This window comes from Dama dama, chromosome 1 (genome assembly GCF_033118175.1).
Source record: "Dama dama isolate Ldn47 chromosome 1, ASM3311817v1, whole genome shotgun sequence".
Taxonomy (NCBI): domain Eukaryota; kingdom Metazoa; phylum Chordata; class Mammalia; order Artiodactyla; family Cervidae; genus Dama; species Dama dama.
Window position 1 is genome coordinate 40,737,575 of NC_083681.1, and position 15,283 is coordinate 40,752,857.

General features: G+C 40.6%; 1 protein-coding gene across 13 annotated transcripts in view; it reads right to left on the minus strand.

Moving 5' to 3' along the window:
- The window catches only part of MICAL2 (microtubule associated monooxygenase, calponin and LIM domain containing 2), a 235,354-nt gene that overhangs the window by 20,675 nt on the left and 199,396 nt on the right, over positions 1–15,283 (minus strand). For 8 of the 13 annotated variants that reach the window (XM_061147602.1, XM_061147566.1, XM_061147593.1 and 5 more), the window contains 2 exons: positions 15,144–15,236; positions 12,191–12,284 (listed from right to left, as the gene is read on the minus strand). The exons of 2 other annotated variants lie outside the window; for them this stretch is intronic. In XM_061147602.1, coding sequence (XP_061003585.1) covers positions 12,191–12,284; positions 15,144–15,236 — 187 coding nt within the window. Of the gene's footprint in view, positions 1–12,190; positions 12,285–13,903; positions 13,954–15,143; positions 15,237–15,283 lie in introns of those variants that run through there. 3 more of the 13 variants (XR_009693647.1, XR_009693653.1, XM_061147621.1) reach the window with 2 other exon arrangements.

The window sequence follows — 15,283 nt, forward strand, 5'->3', positions numbered from 1 at the left end:
ATATTTGTTATATTTATTACACATGTATTTTCCAAATTAATAGGTTTCCTTTTCTGGTTATATTTATTGCAAATTTATTTTTCAAATTAGTGGCTTATTTTTTCCTTTCCTTTATGATGTCTATAGACTACCAACTTGAGGTCTTAGAGATTCTTAACATTTCAAATTGAAGTCTTTAATTTTTATGACATTGATTATATGGTTTAAGATAAGGTTCAACTTCATTTTTTTCCTGTATGGAAAGCCAGCTGTCCCAGAATCACTTATTTCCTGTGAATTGCAATGCTACTGCTGGATTATATCAAGTTTTCATATATGTGAGATTATATTTGGGTGTGTTGATGGCTTTCAGTGAAGTATTAAAATTGGCTCCATAAAGGATATGAATATTTTTTCTTAGATTTATTCCTAGGCACATTGTGTTTTTATGCTAATGTAAGTGATATCCTCTTTGTTATTTCATTTTCTAGAAACCAATGCTGAGATATGGAAATGCAATTGATTTTTCTATTTTGATCTTTTTTCCAATCACATGATATAGACTCTTATTATTTTAAAAAAAATTATCTGTACATTCTTTTGGGTTTCTATGTGGTTAATTCTATCATCTGGAAATGACAAAAATTTGTTTCTTCCTTTCCAAACCTTGTGCTATTTTATCCTTGTCTTACTGTACTGGCTATGTCTCCTGTGCAATATTGAATAGAAGAGGTGATAGCAAGCATCCTCGTCTATTACTGATTTTAAAAGAAATGCTTCTAATATTTTACCATTAAACAACACTGTTTGCTACAGGGTTTTGGAAGATATGTTTCAAATTCAGAAAGTTCTGACTCAGCAATTTCACTTCTAAGAGCACAAAAACACCAATTTGAAAAGATATGTGAAGCCCTATGTTCATTCAGCATTATTTACAATAGCAAGATGTGGAAACAACCTGTGTCCACTAATTGATGAATGGATTTTAAAAATGTGGTATATATACAAAATATTAGCCATTAAAAAACAGTGAAATCCTGTCATTTGACAACACGAATGGACCCTGAAGGTACTATGCTACGAGAAGTCACACAGAGAAAAATGAGTACCATAGGATTTCACTCATGTGTGGAATCTAAAAAACAAAACTGAACAAACAAAATAAAACAAAAACAAAGTCATAGATACAGAGATCAGAGCAGTGATTACCTGAAAGGAAGGAGTAGAGGGTGGATGAAATGGGTAAAAGGGGGTCAACTGTATGATGATAGATGGTATTATCTAGATTTGTGGAGGTGACCACTCTCTAGTGTATACAGACATCAAATTGTCACGCTGTACACTGAAACTTATATAATAAAAAAAAATTTTAAGCTTCAAGAAGGCAAAATAAAAAGTTCTTTTTTTGCTGAAAGTTTTTATCCTAAATGAATGTTGAACTTTGTCAAATTATATTTTCTTCTTCTATTGAAAAATCATATGGTTTTCTCTTTAATTTGTTAATATGAGGATTGATAAGTCACCCTTAGAATGTCAAATTTTAAAATGAATTGAATTAAATGTTCATTATATTCTTTTATCTTTTTGAATCTTTTCTGTACCTATGGTCATGTCTGTCTCTTTCACTCATTATTTATTTCTTCTCTTTTATTTAAAAAAATCAATTTAAGAGGACTGCCTTTAGTCTTTTGACTTTTTCAATGAACAAACATTTGGCTTATTTGACCCTATTTTATCTTTATTCTCTATTACATTTACATTTGTTCATATATTTATTATCTTCTTTCTTTAGGTTTATATTTTTCTTCATTTTCTAAGTGAAGTTGGACACTTAGCTCATTGATTTAAGCCCTTCTTCTTTTCTAATAAAACTATTTAAGGCGATACCTCTAAGAACCATTTGCACTGCATCCCATGAGTTTTGATCTATTGTTTTCCTTTTCATATTTACTATATTTGAAATTTCAAAGTATCTTTTAAAATAACTTTTTAATTTTTTTGACCCAGAAGAAATGTATAGTTTTACTTTCCAAATGCATGGTTTAAAAAAATACCCTTTGGTTATTGATTACTAAGTTAGTTACATTGTAGTATAGAATGTGGCCTTATAATATAGATTCTCTGAGATTTACTTTATGAAGCAACATGGTCAATTTTTATAAATCATCATGTCAACTTGAAAAGAACACACATCCTCTAATTTGGGGGTGCAGGGTTTTATACCTATGCCTAGAAAATTCCATGGATGGAGGAGCCTGGTGGGCTACACTCCATGGGGTCACAAAGAGTTGGACACGACTGAGTGACTTCACTTTCTTTCTTTCTTTATGAAAGTTATTAACTGCAATGTTCAAACTTATAGTAATGTTTTGTCTGTTTGACTCTCATTAATGAAGAGATATAGTAAAACCCTGGTGGCTCAGATGGTAAAATGTCTGCCTACAATGTGGGAGGCCCGGGTTCGATCCCTGGGTCAGGAAGATCACTTGGAGAAGGAAATGGCAACCCACTCCAGTACTCTTGCCTGGAAAATCCCATGGACAGAGAAGCCTGGTAGGCTACAGTCCACGGGGTCGCAAAGAGTTGGACATGACTGAGTGACTTCACTTTCATAGTAAAACCTCCTGCCATGATAATAGAAATTTCTCCCTTAAGTCTTATTTTTTGTTTTATATATTTTGAGTCTGCTATAGGCTCAACGTTTTAAACTGTCATAATCTTTTTGGTCAGTTGGTCATTTTAAAATTATGTAGTGACCCTGTTTCTTGCTAATTATAGTTTGTTACTAAATGCTAATTATCTGGGCTTCCCAGGAGGCACTAGTGGTAAAGAACTTGCCTGCCAATACAGGAGATATGAGAGACATGGGTTTGATCAATTTACGCTAGCTTTATTTGTCTTATTTAGCTAGTTTATACTTGCCATTTTTTTTTTACTTTAAACCTTTCGCTTATTTATGCTTTGTACGTGTCTACTAAATAGCATATAAATGGTTATTGTTTTGATCATTAACTTTCACTACAATTATTGAGATATTTAGACTTGTTTTCTATCATCTTTGTGCTTTCTATCTTTTTAAAAATGCTTTAAAATTTCTGTTTGCTAGAATTTTGTTAAGGAGTTTTGCATCTATGTTCATCAGTGATATTGGCCTGTAGTTTTCTTTTTTTGTGGCATCTTTGTCTGGTTTTGGAATTAGGGTAGAATTGAATTGGGGATTTGGTTTGGTTGATTATTTTTTCTTATTTCTTCTCCCTGTTTCCCCTAGTTGATTTGAAGTTATACATTTTTTCCTATTCTTTTCATAATTACAGTTAAAATTTAAATAGGCATTTTTAAATATTCTCAGCTCAGTTCAGTTGCTCAGTCATGTCTGACTCTTTGCGACCCCATGGACTGCAGCACACCAGGCCTCCCAGTCCATCACCAACTCCCAGAGTTTACTCAAATTCATGTCCATTGAGTCAGTGATGCAATCCAACCATCTCATTCTCTGTCATTCCCTTCTCCTCCCGCCTTCAATCTTTCCCAGCATCAGGGTCTTTTCCAATGAGTCGGTTCTTCGCATCAGGTGGCCAAAATATTGGAGTTTCAACTTCAACATCAGTCCTTGCAATGAATAGTCAGGACTGATTTCCTTTAGGATGGACTGGTTGGATCTCCTTGCAGTCCAGGGGACTCTCAAGAGTCTTCTCCAACACCACAGTTCAAAAGCATCAGTTCATTAATTTTTAAATATCCTAACAAAGTCTAACCTTAATCAATATTTTAGTTTCCTTTTAAACAACATAAGGACCCTGGAATGCTTTACTTCTAATCATTCAACTCCCAACTTATGTTCATTTTAGTCCAGTATTTTAGTTCTATTTTTGAAAAAAAAAACAAAAACCCATGCTATTTTATATTGACAATGTTTTACTTATGTGTTTATTATTTTTTTGCATTCACCATTTCTTCTTGAATATTTCAGATCAGCCTCTTAGGCTTATCTTTTTTTTTTCTGCTTAAAGCCTATTTGCTAGAATTTTGTCTGTAGGTAATTTGTTGATTTGGCTTGAATCTCATTCTGAGTGGCTCACTTTTTTGTGTTTTGGGTGATTTTAAAAATTATTATTATAAGCTTATAGTTTACTGAATTTAATCTGTCTGAATCCTAAGAGCCTAACATGAAGCATGGTCTCTGATACAGAATCTACAATTGGTCTTGGAGTTCTAGAGACCTGGCTTAACATGGGAATCTCAAGGTTAGCTCCTCTACTTTTTGTTAGACTTGAGGCAACCCTGGATTTCTGTTTCTGTGTTTGCTTTCTTCCTGGAACTCATAGATTTTAGCAGATGTTTCTTCTTTCTCCTCTCTTTCTTGGCCCTGAGAGACTTCTCTCACTTAAAAGTCTAGCAACATCTTCAAAAGTGTCTTGTTGTAGTTAATGGGCTTTATAGTATATATTCCACCATTCTCCTGCTCCATACATTTTAAGAACCGCATTCTGTATTCTTGGCGGAGGCAGTCACTTGGGTATTTAATTAAAAAAAATTTTTTTTTCAGGTAAAATCACTGTAACAGTGTTTTTTAAAATTGAGGGAGGCAAAACTAATTTTATGGGTCATAACAAGCACTAGAAAATGAGACAGAATTAAAAATATCAGTCTTTTATAAGTAGCAAAGTTAAAATTATCTCCTGAAACATTGTATTCGATTATATATTTATATGTACTATTAATAACTTGTGATATAAAACATATTTCTTACTGCTGTCATGGGCAATTTTTTTGTGTAAAGCAATTGTCTAGAGCACAGAACTCTGAAACACATAACTCAATGACCCCAGGATCCATACAATGGAGAGATGACCCAAGGCTTCTTCAAGAAGAGAACCTTAGTCTGGCCCTCACTGGGTCCATCTCTGTAATAAGGCCACTGCTTGACTAGGTAGCTACTGAGGCAGGAAATAGAGGTGACTACATAATAAACGGATTATTGCCATTTGTTGAGAGAGGCAGTCTGCTATAAATCTTGAGCATTCCTGCATGTCTGCTGAGTATGCCAAACAGCAAGGACTAACCATCCTATGATCCCAACCCACTCCTGCAACCAGTCAAGTAGATTACTTGCTTCCTGGGAAAGGGGCTGGCTTGTTGACTGCTGGCTATAGACGCTGCTGAGTTCCTCTGCTGGGGTACAATCCACTGTGTGCGCCGCTGCCATCCGGGTCTATCAGACCACACCCCAGCACTTGGATACAGGGCAACTTGTACCATGCTGCTGCTCTTGCCATTTGCTGTGCTGCGAGTAAAAACTCCCTTGCTCTGCTGCACTGAATCTCACTGTTTACTTTCAGCACATAGAGTGTGGCAAACCCATCCAAATTCCTTGGTTGCTTAGCTACCAGCTTCAGAATCTTTGCATTAATGGCATCAAGATTCAAAATCAGGAGTGTCTGACTTTACTATCTGTGTTCTTTGCAGGACACCTTGCTGTTTCATTATCCAAGAAATAATTATTCCTTCTGTTCCTCAGCGGCAATCAAGATAAAAACCACAGAGTGGAAGCCAAACTACTTCCCTCTTCCGGCCTAAGGTTCACGGCAATTTCTCTTGTTGTCATGTATGCTCCTGCTGCCACCTGCTGGCAGCCTCAGCCAGCCTGCTACTTCTGTGTAAACCCCTTATCTGTGTGAAGGAAAAGCCATCTGACTCTAAGGAAAAAGAAACAAGAAGCTCAACGCAGGCAACCAACTGGTAAGCCTCCCTCAAAGCTGGTAAAGCTATCCGGGAGGAATAATTCCTATACACTCCCGATCTCAGTTTTCACCAGATTTTACCTGTTTCCAGGTACTGAAAGAAAGCACAGATTCTGTCATTTACTTCGCCTAAATTTGAATGGTGGTCTCCTGCTAAACTGGGGTGTTTCATCACCTTGCACATAACACTGACCACCACATTGACAACCAACAAACCAGTAGGTAGTAGCATTTGACCAAGAAGAGTCTAAGCAGCCGCAAAGCTCAACTTGACCTCCTCACAGAGAGTGAGGCTCAGGGCAATCAGGTCATTGCATATCATGGTCCTTTACTCTGGGCAGCTAGAACCATCAGGACAATCCATTCCCTCCGTCAAGGACATCTCACACACACACACACACACACAAACACACTCACAAACACACCTTACAGAACATAATGACTTGTTATCTGGGGTGGATTTTTGTTTTTCTCTGTTTCCCTTGCCTTGACAAAATGGGGGAAAACCCTTCCTGGGGGTGGGAGAGCTTATTTCTGACTGTTGGAAAAAGAGAAAGCAGGAATTGTTGTCACGACAATTAGAAGCTCATCAAAGGCTCATTTTGCTCATCAGCCATCATTGCCCTCTGTCCTGCACCCCCGCATGTTCCTCTAATTCAATGCCCGCTTAATGAATAACTCCTAGGAACAAAAGACCCTTTCAGACTGGTGCACATCCCTATCGGAGGAGACTTGCATAACTGTCGCAGACAACTCATGTTTTCAGGCCTGTCTCTAGATTTGGTTATTCACAACCTTTATAGTTCAATATTATTGTCTAACTGTGATTATTTTCTAATTATCCTAATAATACCTATTAAATAATTCCCATTCAATCAGTTGAACCAGAGCAGCCCAGGCCAGCTCAAATACAACTTAACCTAATAAGCATCGGTCATTCATTAAGCACCAGGGCAATCTCTTAAAGGGGCTGAGTGGAATATTAAACTGCACAGGAATATTATTATTGCACAAATGTTATTACAAGTTGGAGTGTATTAATTTCGATGCCTGGTTCGCACATCTCCTGCTTGGTTTCCTCTGGGGCCGCTGTGACTTGACTCTTTCAGTCTCCTGCTCCTTGTTGATCTGCATCTGTCACCCACACAAGGACAATCAAGGAGAAAAAGGCCCATAAACTTAACAGGGAAATTAAATTACCAAGGATATAAAGGGAATGAACAGAATCCATCTTCTGGCTGGGGAAATACTACCTTTGAAAACACCGTAAGCTGGCTGAGTTTCTTTAGCTGATAACTCAAAATAGCCTTTCTTTACAGTGAGGGAGATTTTTCAGGAGCTTTAAAAATTTGGTTTCTAGACTTTAAATTTCAAGCAATAAAGATCAGAGACTCAATTCTTTTAAAAGTGCAGGATATTTAATAATATTTCATAAAGTAATATCAGGTAGCCATTTATTGAATGCCTACAATGTGGTGGGCACTCTTGGGAGACTCTTGGCACACCAATGCCCTTAATTCCCAAAATGATCTAGTAATGTGAGGATTATTAGCCCCACTTTTTACTCCAAGGAACCTGAGGCCAGAGAGGTTAAGTGATTCTCCTAAAACCACACAGCCTAAATGCAGTGGAACAGAATTTGAACATGGAGCTCTTTGATGCTTATGATTTTACCTACCCCACCAGGCCATACTGCCTCCCCAGCAAACCAAAACATGTCCTAGCTTTGCTGGTTTATCCTTTTCATTTCTAGGTCTCTCACTGAAGTCAGCAGATTCCCAAAGACAAGTGCCAAGCCTTCTTGATTGGGAATATGACCAAACATTTCATTGTATCGAAAGCCCTGACAACAGCTGTAGAGGCAGGCTGCGACCCTCACTCCAAGTAGTGACAAACAGTTACCATTATTGTCAAAAACCCTACTTCCAATGGGTGGATTTGGGTTCTCATTGTAAGGAAATGCACAGAGTATTGAAAGAAAAGGAACCAATATTTATTAACCGTCTCTCTCCCACGCCAGGCACTGTCTAGGGCTTCCATATACATTGTTTTGGCTGGTTCTCATTGTAAGGAAATGCACAGAGTATTGAAAGAAAAGGAACCAATATTTATTAACCGTCTCTCTCCCACGCCAGGCACTGTCTAGGGCTTCCATATACATTGTTTTGGCTGGTTCTCATTGTAAGGAAATGCACAGAGTATTGAAAGAAAAGGAACCAATATTTATTAACCGTCTCTCTCCCACGCCAGGCACTGTCTAGGGCTTCCATATACATTGTTTTGGCTGGTTCTCATTGTAAGGAAATGCACAGAGTATTGAAAGAAAAGGAACCAATATTTATTAACCGTCTCTCTCCCACGCCAGGCCCTGTCTAGGGCTTCCATATACATTGTTTTGGCTGGTTCTCATTGTAAGGAAATGCACAGAGTATTGAAAGAAAAGGAACCAATATTTATTAACCGTCTCTCTCCCACGCCAGGCACTGTCTAGGGCTTCCATATACATTGTTTTGGCTGGTTCTCATTGTAAGGAAATGCACAGAGTATTGAAAGAAAAGGAACCAATATTTATTAACCGTCTCTCTCCCACGCCAGGCACTGTCTAGGGCTTCCATATACATTGTTTTGGCTGGTTCTCATTGTAAGGAAATGCACAGAGTATTGAAAGAAAAGGAACCAATATTTATTAACCGTCTCTCTCCCACGCCAGGCACTGTCTAGGGCTTCCATATACATTGTTTTGGCTGGTTCTCATTGTAAGGAAATGCACAGAGTATTGAAAGAAAAGGAACCAATATTTATTAACCGTCTCTCTCCCACGCCAGGCACTGTCTAGGGCTTCCATATACATTGTTTTGGCTGGTTCTCATTGTAAGGAAATGCACAGAGTATTGAAAGAAAAGGAACCAATATTTATTAACCGTCTCTCTCCCACGCCAGGCACTGTCTAGGGCTTCCATATACATTGTTTTGGCTGGTTCTCATTGTAAGGAAATGCACAGAGTATTGAAAGAAAAGGAACCAATATTTATTAACCGTCTCTCTCCCACGCCAGGCACTGTCTAGGGCTTCCATATACATTGTTTTGGCTGGTTCTCATTGTAAGGAAATGCACAGAGTATTGAAAGAAAAGGAACCAATATTTATTAACCGTCTCTCTCCCACGCCAGGCCCTGTCTAGGGCTTCCATATACATTGTTTTGGCTGGTTCTCATTGTAAGGAAATGCACAGAGTATTGAAAGAAAAGGAACCAATATTTATTAACCGTCTCTCTCCCACGCCAGGCACTGTCTAGGGCTTCCATATACATTGTTTTGGCTGGTTCTCATTGTAAGGAAATGCACAGAGTATTGAAAGAAAAGGAACCAATATTTATTAACCGTCTCTCTCCCACGCCAGGCCCTGTCTAGGGCTTCCATATACATTGTTCTGGCTGGTTCTCATTGTAAGGAAATGCACAGAGTATTGAAAGAAAAGGAACCAATATTTATTAACCGTCTCTCTCCCACGCCAGGCCCTGTCTAGGGCTTCCATATACATTGTTTTGGCTGGTTCTCATTGTAAGGAAATGCACAGAGTATTGAAAGAAAAGGAACCAATATTTATTAACCGTCTCTCTCCCACGCCAGGCCCTGTCTAGGGCTTCCATATACATTGTTCTGGCTGGTTCTCATTGTAAGGAAATGCACAGAGTATTGAAAGAAAAGGAACCAATATTTATTAACCGTCTCTCTCCCACGCCAGGCACTGTCTAGGGCTTCCATATACATTGTTTTGGCTGGTTCTCATTGTAAGGAAATGCACAGAGTATTGAAAGAAAAGGAACCAATATTTATTAACCGTCTCTCTCCCACGCCAGGCACTGTCTAGGGCTTCCATATACATTGTTTTGGCTGGTTCTCATTGTAAGGAAATGCACAGAGTATTGAAAGAAAAGGAACCAATATTTATTAACCGTCTCTCTCCCACGCCAGGCCCTGTCTAGGGCTTCCATATACATTGTTTTGGCTGGTTCTCATTGTAAGGAAATGCACAGAGTATTGAAAGAAAAGGAACCAATATTTATTAACCGTCTCTCTCCCACGCCAGGCACTGTCTAGGGCTTCCATATACATTGTTTTGGCTGGTTCTCATTGTAAGGAAATGCACAGAGTATTGAAAGAAAAGGAACCAATATTTATTAACCGTCTCTCTCCCACGCCAGGCCCTGTCTAGGGCTTCCATATACATTGTTCTGGCTGGTTCTCATTGTAAGGAAATGCACAGAGTATTGAAAGAAAAGGAACCAATATTTATTAACCGTCTCTCTCCCACGCCAGGCCCTGTCTAGGGCTTCCATATACATTGTTTTGGCTGGTTCTCATTGTAAGGAAATGCACAGAGTATTGAAAGAAAAGGAACCAATATTTATTAACCGTCTCTCTCCCACGCCAGGCCCTGTCTAGGGCTTCCATATACATTGTTCTGGCTGGTTCTCATTGTAAGGAAATGCACAGAGTATTGAAAGAAAAGGAACCAATATTTATTAACCGTCTCTCTCCCACGCCAGGCACTGTCTAGGGCTTCCATATACATTGTTTTGGCTGGTTCTCATTGTAAGGAAATGCACAGAGTATTGAAAGAAAAGGAACCAATATTTATTAACCGTCTCTCTCCCACGCCAGGCCCTGTCTAGGGCTTCCATATACATTGTTCTGGCTGGTTCTCATTGTAAGGAAATGCACAGAGTATTGAAAGAAAAGGAACCAATATTTATTAACCGTCTCTCTCCCACGCCAGGCCCTGTCTAGGGCTTCCATATACATTGTTTTGGCTGGTTCTCATTGTAAGGAAATGCACAGAGTATTGAAAGAAAAGGAACCAATATTTATTAACCGTCTCTCTCCCACGCCAGGCCCTGTCTAGGGCTTCCATATACATTGTTCTGGCTGGTTCTCATTGTAAGGAAATGCACAGAGTATTGAAAGAAAAGGAACCAATATTTATTAACCGTCTCTCTCCCACGCCAGGCCCTGTCTAGGGCTTCCATATACATTGTTTTGGCTGGTTCTCATTGTAAGGAAATGCACAGAGTATTGAAAGAAAAGGAACCAATATTTATTAACCGTCTCTCTCCCACGCCAGGCCCTGTCTAGGGCTTCCATATACATTGTTTTGGCTGGTTCTCATTGTAAGGAAATGCACAGAGTATTGAAAGAAAAGGAACCAATATTTATTAACCGTCTCTCTCCCACGCCAGGCCCTGTCTAGGGCTTCCATATACATTGTTTTGGCTGGTCTTCAACATAAATCTGAGGGAACAGGTACAATTGTCACTCCCACTTTGTAAACACAGACCGAGGCACAGAGGGGTAAAAGTAACTCAGACCCTGACATCGCCGGAGAGACACTAACCATGCAGCTACTGAAGCTGAAATCATAGGGCCTCTCAAGTGGATGCGCCTTTGTAAGGCTCTGGGAGTAGCCCCCAACTTCAGGTCTCACAAAATCTGAGTTTGTATCTGCTGACTTTTTAAGAGAATTAAATTCCTAACCTTTCTCTACATTGTTTACACGAGTGCACACAGAAATATATGTTTTTCAGTATCTGCTTTTTCATGCTTTATATCCAAGCTACAGAAGGCTAAAGATATCACATCAGAAAATTAAAGAGACAATGCCTTCAAGTATATGGATGTGTTCACACATATAAATGGGGGCTTCTCTGGTGACTCAGAAGGTAAAGAACCCATCTTCCAATGCAGAAGACATAAGAGGCAAGGGTTTGATCCATGGGTCAGGAAGGTCCCTTGGAGAAGGGAATGGCAAACCACTCCAGTACTCTTGCCTGGAGAATTCTATGGACAGAGGAGCCTGGTGGGCTACAGTCCATGGGGTCACAAAGAGTTGAACAGAACTGAGTGACTAACACAGTACTACACACATATATATATGTGTGTGTGTGTGTGTGTATAATTTCTTCTTTAATCTTTATCTTAGCTCTATAAGATAGGAAACCACTATTATCCACATTTTATAGCAGAAAACAAAAGTTCATAAAGGTTTAGAACATCAGTGATCCAAGGCCTTACAGCTGATAAAGGGAGAAACAGGTGGTAAAGGCAGAAATCAGGACTTTGACTCCAAGTCCAGCTTTGAATCTCTACCAACATTGCTTGAAACACTCAACTATTTCTCCCGAATTTATCTTAACCCCTGAATTGTAAGAAAATAGCAGCAGAGAGACCAGACAGACCAGAAACCCAAGGCCCACAGGCCAACCGATGTTCTGGGAATTTCAAACTGGAGGACCAGTTTGGTTTTGCAAGTGGGAAGCAGCTGCAGATTGAGCACCCAGGCCAGTGTTGAGAGCTTCGCAGCGGGTGACAAGGCCTCACTGCTTTGCCCGGATGGTTAGACCAACACTCTTCTCAGACCACAGTCCCAGGCCTGAGCCCGCTGCACTGGGTGCGCCCACAGTGATGCCTACCTGCCTCTCCTCTCAGCGCCTTCTCCAGCCTCACGCCCTGGATCTCGGAAGCCCTCTGCCGCTCCTCCACCTCCTCCAACTGCCTCTGGATGGCCTGCAATGCCAGGATTATGTGTCATGCAGGTACTTGCAACATGCAGAGTCATACAAGGGAGACAGTTCTGCCACCTACTTTCCAAGAGGAAGAAGCCCTTTCTCTCTTGTTGCCAGCTCTTCAGTAAACTGGGTAAGAATCTCTGAATTCCCCAAACAACTGGAATTTGATATTTCCCTTCTTTAGTATGAAAACGGAAAGCAAGGAGTCTGTGTATAAGCTCAATCTGACCCCAAGGAGTCAGTCCCTTTGGACCAGGCCAATCATACAGACATGCTCTCAGGCACAGGCTGCTGGCCTGGGTGGGCAGCCAGCCCTTGTGGCTGCTGGACCCCTCGGAGCCTCGGCCTCTGACCATGGTCATGGCACAGCTGCTGGAGCTACTGGCCATATTCAGAGTTGGACAGGATCTCTGGGGACAAAGACAGAGCATGCTCCCATTCTATTTTTCCAAGAAGAACCAGCAGATACCTCCCAAGACATTGGAACAGGAGATGGGAGCCAACTCCTGGGGCGGGGTGTTCCTTTCGCAGTCTGCCCTGCCCCTGTCCTGAGCTACAGATTTGCAACCTATTATTTCATTGCACCATGGGGCTTTTTACTGGCTGCGGAAGTGTACTGTGGCTTGTTGCTAGCAGTTTACTAAGACAAGATAGAGATGTTTATTTCATTAAGGCATATCCTCCTTAGACTACTGTAGGTATCTATCAAGGCTTGGGGTCATGATGGGCTTTGTATTTACATGTTTGGTTTCCCCACTAGCTATTTCTCTCTTGTGTGTATTAGGAAGGAAAATTAAGGGGACAAAATCCCTTTCCTATATACATTTTGTTCATCCCCATCAGTTTTCTCTGCTTTTAATCACATGCTGCCACAAGGCACATCTCTTGGCAGAACAGACTTTGCACCAGGCACCTTCAAGGAAGCGGCAGCTGTTTGGGCAGGTATAACCTGTGTGTCCTTCCTTCCTTACTTTCTCCTAGCTCTGTCTCACTCCTCTTCCTCCTTAACTCTGCCTTGTTCTAAGTCTCCCCTGGAGTCAAATTACAATTGCCGAGGCACCTCTAATCTGTGAAGAGGCCTGAGCAAGGGTGGGGGCAGGGACTCAGCAACCACCTGGCTTCTTGTCTTAGCTGAGAGTGCTTAAATCCCAAACATAAAATCTGAAATAGATGGGAATTCTAACTAAAACTACTTGTGATTTTATGCTTTCTTCCTCTCTGTCTCTTTTTTAAAAATGACGATATCTTTATAGATCTGTCTCTCGCTAGTGGAGTATAGCATTGCTAAAGGAAGGGAAACATTTAAATGACTTTATGACTGATTGCTTTGTAATTATGGCTATGTGATTGTTATGGACTGAGCAGCTTCCACCCCACACTAAATTCATCTATTGATGTCCAAACCCCTAAAGTGACTGTTTGGCCCTTAAGGAGGTAGGTGAGGTTAAATGAGGTCATAGCAGTGGGCCCTAATCCAACAGGACTGGTGTCCTTACATGCAGAGGGAAGGATACCAGAATTCTTTCTTTCTCTTGCTCTGAATGCACACACACGAAAAGACCATGTGAAGACACAGCAAGAAGGCAGCTGTCTGCAAGCCAGGAAGAGAGTCCTCACCGGAAACCAACACTGGAGACACCTTGATCTTGGACATCCAGCCTCCAGAGCTGTGAAAGAATAAATTTCTGTGGTTTAAGCTGCCCAGTCTGTGGTATGTCATCATGGCAGCTCAAGCTGATTGATACAGTCGTCATTCTTTAGAAACGAAAATCTCAAAGATTATACAGGGCAGGTATGGATGCTAGCAGATTAGGACTCAGAAGGCTACTGTGATTCTTCTGTTATCACTGTTTACTGTCTGGAGTAGAAATATCAGGTTGGCAAAAAACCTATTGGGGTTTTTCCATAACATCTCATGGAAAAACCCGAATGAACTTTTCGGTCAACCCAATATAAGAAGAAGAAATTGTTGAGTTTGCCAATCTGTTTCATAAAGATATCTTGTTCTCAGAAGGAAAAGTTGAAATGTTTCAAGAAAGCCTGTTTCAGAAGGTGAGGATGGACAGAGGGAATTTAATTTTCCCCGACTGCTAGGGGAAGAGGGTGGCTCCCGAGTCAGCCACTGAGAAGAGTAAAGGTTAGTATTAGTGACTTCCTTCTTGTCAGAAACAACTTATCAGACTACACAACTGGATAAAGTGAGTTACTGGAGAAGAAGATGTAAGGGTATACTGCATTAACACAAGTGATCATTTTAGGTCCCTTTGTCAAAAAACTCAACTGCTCTTCAAGGCTAGGTTTGGGGTCCTCAGGGACAGGGGAAGTACCTTGACTTTCTGCTTCATTTTGCAGGTGGGTAGATCAACTTGAGCAAAAATGTTTGCAATAAACAATTAGGCCAGGAAGTCTACAGCAGAATGGTAGATGCTTATGTGTTCAACTAACCTTGGAACAGAGACAGCCCCAAGAGCTGTCAGTTCAGCAAAGACACTGTCAGAAATTCGAGAGAAGGTTATATCCTCACAGAGGACAAAACGAAGGCCACTGCGTGTGGTAGTCAGGGCCTGGGATGGTCTCCAAGGCCATGTGTTGGCTGCCATTCCAGCTCACTTTGCAGGACACACGCCTGGAGATGGAAAGGCAGCTGGGAGTGGGCCAACTCAACACCTGGGCTCTCTGGCCCCAGAGTCCCACCAGGGATGGAACCACAGCCTTCAGAACAGCCACAACCTGGTGCTTAGAGAAGACAGACTGATCTTTCCCCAGCTCAGCTTCTCCAGTTCAATACAGATTTCCAAATGGCTTCCAGATCCACATCCCCAGCAACCCAGACCCACTCACTCGTTTGTTTTCTGACCTGAGCTTTATGAAGTCTTTTCAATTCTTCTTGCTTAACCAATTGTTTTGTTGCTTTTTCCAGCTTCCTCCTTCTTCTAAGTGTCTTCCTGTCCTACAAAAAACAAAAAGAAAACTATGTCTAAGAAAAATGGAGTTGAA